At 36.5% G+C, this 7,842-nt stretch overlaps 1 protein-coding gene across 3 annotated transcripts; it reads left to right on the top strand.

Annotated features, from left to right (window-relative positions):
* The first annotated feature begins 678 nt into the window (after positions 1-678).
* On the top strand, positions 679-4,486 carry LOC137747604 (floral homeotic protein APETALA 2-like). 3 transcript variants are annotated; one of them, XM_068487744.1, is made up of 10 exons: positions 679-1,626; positions 1,773-1,798; positions 1,920-1,950; positions 2,042-2,129; positions 2,608-2,756; positions 2,949-2,993; positions 3,088-3,179; positions 3,289-3,470; positions 3,593-3,814; positions 3,934-4,486. In XM_068487744.1, the coding sequence occupies exons 1-10, from the start codon at positions 1,028-1,030 to the stop codon at positions 4,144-4,146; spliced, it is 1,647 nt and encodes a 548-aa protein (XP_068343845.1). In that variant the 5' UTR covers positions 679-1,027; the 3' UTR covers positions 4,147-4,486. The 3 variants fall into 3 exon arrangements, with proteins under 3 accessions (XP_068343845.1, XP_068343843.1, XP_068343844.1); XM_068487742.1 differs by having other exon boundaries at positions 682-1,626; positions 3,928-4,486; XM_068487743.1 differs by having other exon boundaries at positions 683-1,626; positions 2,611-2,756; positions 3,928-4,486.
* The last annotated feature ends 3,356 nt before the right edge of the window (positions 4,487-7,842 follow it).

Below are 7,842 nucleotides of genomic sequence, written 5' to 3'. Positions count from 1 at the left end.
TGGGGTAGAGTGTGTAAATGACACTTATGCTACTAAATTATTATTATTAACTTATTTGACTCAAATCTCCACATCTCTAACGTAAAATATCACTGTATATAATAAACAAAACAAAAAACAGTGTAATTGACACAAAGCATGCAACTTGTCACTCTCTCTCCTAAACTAATTTATTCCCCCACAACAATTGTAAATATATCTATGTATTTATAAGAATAAAAAATAAATAAATAAAAAACTTGCGAAAATGTATCAAAAGTCTAAAATAACGAGAGATTTTTCAGTGTAACTGGAACACAGAGTGATACATATCATCATATAATTGGTGGGATATGTGTGTTAAAAAGTTAATGACTTAAAAAATAAATTTCTCATCATTTGTATAAAAACACGTGTCATATTATCTGTGTTTCGGTCATAGTAAATTTTTTTTTAAAATAACTCTAAACACAAGTAATGCATATTTCATACTTATTTTAAATGAAAAACTTCAACATAATTAAGTGCAAATATAAACTAGTGATTTTTAAAATTAATATAACAAGTTAAAAAAAAAAAAAACAAATTGTATAACTTCGTACGACATTTGAAAGATCTTTTCGAAACAAAAATAGAAAAGAAAGGGTTCACCAAAAAAAAATAAAAATAAAAAAAGAAAGAGAGAGAAAACCATGAGTCATTGAAAAGAAAGGAAGGCAAGTGGTTAGAGAGACGTATTAAGATGAGTGTGGTGGGATTCTTGAGCTAAAGCTTTGCTGAAAACTGGCCTCGTCTATGCTGTATTGGGCAGTTTAGGCGCCACTCCAACACAGGATCCTGCATCACCTCCACTCTCTCTCTCTCTAGCTCCATAGCTCGTCCTTATAGCTCTCCTCTCTTTCTCTCTCTAACTTTTTTCCTCTTCGCGTTTCCTTGTTCAAGTTGATGCCTTTTTGCCACGCTGAATTCTGAGTTTGATGTAAAAAACGAAACCGACACCTAACCAGACAGCTGATAGGCAAGGGAGAGACAGGGAAGACAAAAAAAAATGTGGGATCTCAATGACTCGCCTGATCAGCGGCCACGTGGCGAGGAATCTGAAGGCTGCTCCTCCCAGAGGACCTCCGCCGACGGAGACGAGGAAAAGAGGAAACGGGTCGGATCCGTGTCCAATTCAAGCTCGTCGGCGGTGGTCATCGAGGAGGGCGGATCAGACGAAGAAGAAGATCAGGACGACGGGCCCACCAAGCTCGCCAAGAAGCAAGGAGGAGGTGGGGGAAAGATATTTGGGTTCTCCGTGGCCCACGAGGAGTCCATGGATGGTGATCCGCCCGCGACCGTCACCAGACAGTTCTTTCCGGTAGAGCTAGACTCTTCCTCCTCCTCTAATCTTGACGTAATGGGGCCCGCAGGGGGCGGCGGTAGCATCCCACCACCTCCTTCTACATCGTCGTCGTTTCCCCGAGCCCACTGGGTCGGGGTCAATTTCGGGCAGTCGGATTCGGGCAGCCTCGGAAATCCACCGCCCGCCGGGGAGGCCTCCCACCAGCCCATGAAGAAGAGCCGGCGTGGGCCCCGCTCCAGGAGCTCCCAGTACCGGGGTGTTACGTTTTACCGGAGGACTGGCCGTTGGGAGTCTCATATTTGGTTAGTTAATTAGTTAAAACTTGTTGTACTTCCATTCCTATATCGTACTTCAACATTTCTCCATATTATTTAGCCAATCACAAATTTTCGTTTTCTATTTTTAATTTTTCCTTTTTGGGGTTTTGATTTGTTCTTTGGATATACAGGGATTGTGGGAAGCAAGTTTATCTTGGTAAGAATTTCGTACTTTTGTTTGGTACCTTTTTTCTTTTTTGCAAAAATTTCGTACTTTGGATATATATTCTGACGAAATGAGATGGGTTTTTTCTTTTCTGCAAAATTTGATTTTATAGGTGGATTTGACACAGCTCATGCAGCTGCTCGGTGAGCCCTTTGTTTCCCAATAATAATTAATATTATTATTATCCCACATTTTGTTTATCATAATTAATTTGGGGAATTAATTAAAATGCAGGGCGTACGATAGGGCGGCGATCAAGTTCCGGGGAGTGGAGGCGGACATAAATTTTAGCATAGAGGATTATGAAGAAGACTTGAAGCAGGTGAGTTCATGAGTGAGAGTGTGTGGTGCGTACGGCCTCCGAGAAACACAGAAAGGATTTTGTACTTATCTTCAACAGTTTTAATTTTATTATACCTTATCTTAAGGGGTGTGATATCTAAATATCATTTTTTTACTTCTCACACACTATTTTAATTTTCGATCATCGAATTAGATGAATTGAAGAAGATCAACAGACAGAAATTAACAAAAAATGTGTGAGAAGTAAACATAGGTGTGTGGATAGCATACCCTATCTTACACCGTAGCAGCAAATACATATTTTTAATAAAAACTATACTAGCGATATTCTACGTTGAATTCATTCAAACAATGAAACGAAGATTTGAACTTGAACATGAAAGTTTAAAATCGATTATTTTGAGCATGGGAAATTAAGATTCAGAATTTTGGTATTCTAGGGATGAAGTATGATGTTAATGTTTTTTGTTGCATGGAATGGAACACACAACCACAAGAAGATGAGGAATTTAACGAAGGAGGAATTTGTGCATGTACTTCGCCGACAAAGCACCGGGTTCCCGAGAGGGAGCTCTAAATATAGAGGGGTCACCTTGCACAAGTGTGGCAGATGGGAGGCCAGGATGGGCCAATTTTTAGGCAAAAAGTACGCACACAAATAATAGCGCTATTGCCACCACCTTTGGTCCTTCTGTTATTATTATTAATTGATTAAACTGTTTAATTAGCTTCCATCCTTCTCACTAATTTCTCACTGTTTTTGTTTGTTTATTTTACTATTTTTCTTCATTAATTTTGCTACAATATTTATAACATTTTAAGCTAAATGGTTTGGCAGATACGTTTATCTGGGATTGTTTGACACTGAGGTTGATGCTGCAAGGTGTGTATGTGTGTGTGTGTGTGTGTGTGTGTTTGTATATGTGTATGTAGGTATATTTGTAGTCTTTAGTAATTTTATTTTTCGATTCTTGTAGGGCTTATGACAAAGCAGCAATCAAGTGTAATGGCAAAGAAGCTGTCACAAACTTTGATCCCAGCATCTACGATAACGAGCTCAACTCCTCTGGTAAATTTAATTAAATTGGAAAACATTGATGCATTGTAGTTTGATGATGATTATATTCTCAATCTTGATTTAATTAGTATAATTATTCATTTCGATATGATTTGTGTAGAATCATCGGGTGTTAATGCTGCGGATCACAATCTCGATTTGAGTTTGGGAAGCACAAACTCAAAGAAAAACAATCAAGCATTAGGGAATGATCATCATAGCCAAAATGTTGCAATGCAACACCAGCATTCTGTCCCGATGCAACTCGATGCCGATTGGAGGAGTCAAGGACTTCGGCCTAAGGTATCTTATGTTGCCACATTATGAATGTAGACCATAATTAATTAGGTTACTATAAGTCTGATTAGAAAACATTTCATACGTTATTAACCATTCCTGAAGTTTTTGTTTCCTTCGTTTAATAGCTTAACATACAGCGAGATCGATCAAGAGACGACATTGATGCTCAGAGAAGAGACGGGAACTTGGAGAGTGAAGCCATGCAGCTTCTACTCCGAACAAACCTTCAATCCCAAGCCCCAGCTGAAATACATAAATATGGGCAGTTCAGTAGGAGGCCTACTGCTGGAGACATTCAAATGTCTCGCAATTTCCCACCAAATTTCAACTCATCAAATTATCATCATGTGAGGATATTTAATATTTAATTATACTCATAATTTCGTATGGTACATTGTGAAGTTAATGGTGATAATTGTGTATTATAAATTTTTATTTTTATTTTTAATTTTTTATGTAGATTCAGTTTCCGAGCAGCAGCGAAGGAGGCGGCCGCATTGGCAGTGATCTTTCACTGTCAACGAGCGACCACCAACAACAATGGCAATCCGCAACTCCGACCTCCAATTTATTTGCAACTGCTGCAGCATCATCAGGATTCCCACCGCAAATTAGACCGTCGCCCACGCAAAACAGCTGGCTGCAGAAAAATGGGTTCCACTCCCTCACCAGACGCTAATTAAGCTAGCTTAGCTCTTTGATCATGACCTCTTAATCAAGATTTTTCTGCATCTCCACGTCCCCGATTCTTGTTAATTACGATCAGTCCTCTTGATTATGTTTATTTTGTAAGCACCAAATCGGCAGGTTCAGTTCTTTCAGAGCCCCAAGTCAAGGATTTTAGAACAAGGACGGGAAATTCTCCTAGTTTGTGGGAAATGAAATCAAATGCATGCTCTCATTGGTGTTTTACCAAAAACAAGATGTATGGTCATTTTGTCCAACTAACAAATGAACGAAGTAGATCTTCAACTAGATTTTCTGAGTTCTGACAACAATAATTGATTTGTTCTTTTTTTTATTTTTTATAGGTTTTTTATATTATTTGCTTAAAGCCTAGAGTACTATTTATTACAGAGTACTACTACTACATTTTTATAATAATTCAATTATTAACAATTAAGTTATATTTTAAATAGTTATTCGTCTCTCTAACACATTATTCTAAAAATTTCCGTATGGACGTCAGGTGGCTAGTCAGCTTGGATTAATTCTAAAACGTTTGAAAATTAAGAAATGACGCATAGATTTGGTTAGTGTTAGCCTAACTCGCTCAGCTGCGAAGCTCGAAACTCCAATCCGCTGTCCGACTAACGCCTAGCGTCTTTTAGAATATTTCTTTTACTCTTTACTACGGTATCTATCATTTTTAATAAATGAAAGTTTGGCCACAAAAGTTGGGGTTGGAGTGTTGATTCTTTAGTTACCTAATGGGGTAATGCGTGACATAATTTAGGTGAAAAACGTAGTGGAGGAAAATATAGGGTTAAAAATTTCTATTAAAAGAGGGGTGGAGACACAAAAAAAAAAAAAGAGCTATACGAAAAGGGGGTGTTTTGTAAATGTGTTGGAAATATAAACGCGATGGTGATGAATAGTCGCTATCATCGGTGTCCTTTGAATCAGTTCTCTCCGCCAAAAGCAGTCAGACACTGCTATTATGACGAGAGGGACCTTTCATTCTAGCCTCAAAGGACATAAACAAATAAAGCAAGATATTTTATAAATTAATTAATATATTTTATATTTAAAAAGTTGATGACCAAAGGGGTACAGGGTTAGGGTTTCAAATTAGAGAAATGATAGTAACTACAGAGTCGTTTTCATTTTTCACATATTTTTGCGTAATTTTATGTCGTGTTTCTAATTATAAATAAAGAGGAGTTTAGAGTTAATTTGTGCACTGTTTCTGTCTGTCCTTTAAATCTAATGACTATAAGTCTATAAATAAAAAATAATGTGCGGAAAAAGAAAAAATGCATGTGTTTAACGGTTTTCTAAAGTTAATTGTTAGTTTTGAAAAACAAAATGTGATTTTTTTTTAGAAGTTACCAATACTATTAAATTTTAAACTGTTCAAATCTAACGGTCAGTATGTGTTGGTATTGAGTAAGGTACTAAAAACAAATTTAATGGAATGAGATCAAGCTTAATGAGTGGGTTAGACCTAGAACATGAATAAAGAAAGGAAAAAAGAAACTAAATATATTAAAAAAGAAACAAACACAAAAAGTTAGTGACCAAATGCGTAGAAGGGTTAGGGTTCCACTTGGCCGTTTTGCAAATTAAAAAACACCGGGGCCAAGATCGATGAGTGGGTTAGACCTAGAACATGCGACAATACGAAGAAAACGTTTTCAACTTTTTATTTTTTATTCATAAAAATGGTACACAATAATATGTTAATTATCCACCACATTTAGATAGTGTAAGTTGGGTAGATGCGAATAAAAAACAAGAGTTGCTTCCATCATCCTGCGCGTCACACCAAAGGTTTTTTTATAGGCTCATGCAAATATATTCTCCTCTCTTTCGCCATCGATCTTCACATTTTTTCGAAGTCTTCATCGGATTACATGTTATACAAATGTACACGAAAAACTTTAGGAGTGGGATTTCGTTTTGCGGGATATGAAAAAACCAATCGAGGCAGACCTATGAATATAAATATACGAAAGGTACTTTGTAAATATCCCTGGCTTCGTAGCTGTAAAATATTCTACGTACTTACGTTTTGGGGATGGCATACATGTTGATTAATTAGTTGTAATCATGGATTAAGCATTGTAAGTAGGCATCTGATCAACCATAGAGCAAAAGATTCTGTCCCTTGCATGTGAGAGCGGTAGACAAGGCCTGCGAAGCAAAGAATCGTACGCAACCCCTCTCATTTTTACTGCCACTTTTCTTCATTGTTCTTTTGACTTCGAAGTAGAAGCCAAATGTAGTGCTTCTAAATCATTTGAAGAACATAAAACTGTTTGTGCGTAATTTAGAATATTTAAAGAACATAAAATTTGAGAAAATTTCACAATTCCTTGATAAACTTATTAGTGAAGATTATGGAATTGTATTCTTTGCTTTAATTTCACATTTCCTTATTGTTATTTACTTTTAGGCTTCATATTTTCACATTTATCAGTGTTATAAGATGACATTATTGCTCAATGTCTAAATTACAAAAAAAAAAGAAAAAAGAAGAAGATATGTTACACTATTAGAATGAAATTGCTATTACTATAACTCGTTAGTGTTTACATTTAGAACTTCTTATTACACATGCGTCAACATGATTGTATTTCAAAATACAAGGTACCTTAGACCAAGGGCAAATCCACATAGGGACCAAGGTCTCTTGAGCCCATAGGGTATTTGACTATTTGATAAATATTTCAACAGTATTTAACAGCTTGCATTGACATATGTCTACATTTGTCATGTGCACAACATGGCTTGATAGACGACAACATACTGCACCAATTATTTGATGAAACGTCTAATTGAAATATTGTGCGATGTTTCCCCGGTTCCATCTAAAAGACTTGGATCTGTTACACTGGATCTTCCTTGAATCCCTTGATTTGCTAACCCTAAATTTTGAGGTTAAAGAAGTAATTTTCTCACATGTTTTTATTTGCTTTGCATAGAATGAATAATACAAAATTTTTGTGTGCCGTAGATTTCTTTATCAGTGTTATGTGTGAAGTGGTCCAAAGCACCAACTTTTGCACGGGGCTTTATATAATTTAGGTTTGAATTGACTGAAGGAAAAACTGCAATTTCCAAAAGGGAACAAAGCGATACCGTCCTCTACTAGCTTAAAGCCCCTCGCCTAAGATCCTTTCCTGTGCATCGGATCTACGAAGCACTGCCATTTCTCAGACAAACAGATCATTTATCCCACTCTCTATATACATTTCTCATTATATGCTTTCTACCATTAAATTTTGGTGAAAAAAAAAATAAAACAAAAAGGTGAAGGCTAATAACTGGTAACACAGCTATATGAATTAATGTTATTATTGCTTATGTGTGTGTACTAGGAGTGTGGGGACCAATTGGAAAATGAAACAGAAAACTAAAAGAAAGAAAGTGCGATTGATTGTCTTGTTACATTCTTGTAACCGTTGGTTCTAAAAATTACGCAGCTTGCGTGGTACGCATGCCGAAATAACTAAGAGCTAATTACGTTACTCAGTATGTGAATGTGCCAATTTCTACCGAGCTTGGCCGGGCAAATGTCTTGAATGTGGTGGATATGGTGAAATGTGTTGTTGTACTTCTGAATCGAGCGACTTCAGCGGAGAAAGGAACACTCTTGGACTTGGGTTCTATAACTTGAATTCAAAGTTCTGCCAATTGTTGTGAAGTTCAA

Source organism: Pyrus communis, chromosome 10, assembly GCF_963583255.1.
Source record: "Pyrus communis chromosome 10, drPyrComm1.1, whole genome shotgun sequence".
Taxonomy (NCBI): Eukaryota; Viridiplantae; Streptophyta; class Magnoliopsida; order Rosales; family Rosaceae; genus Pyrus; species Pyrus communis.
This window is presented reverse-complemented; position numbering and strand designations above follow the sequence as displayed.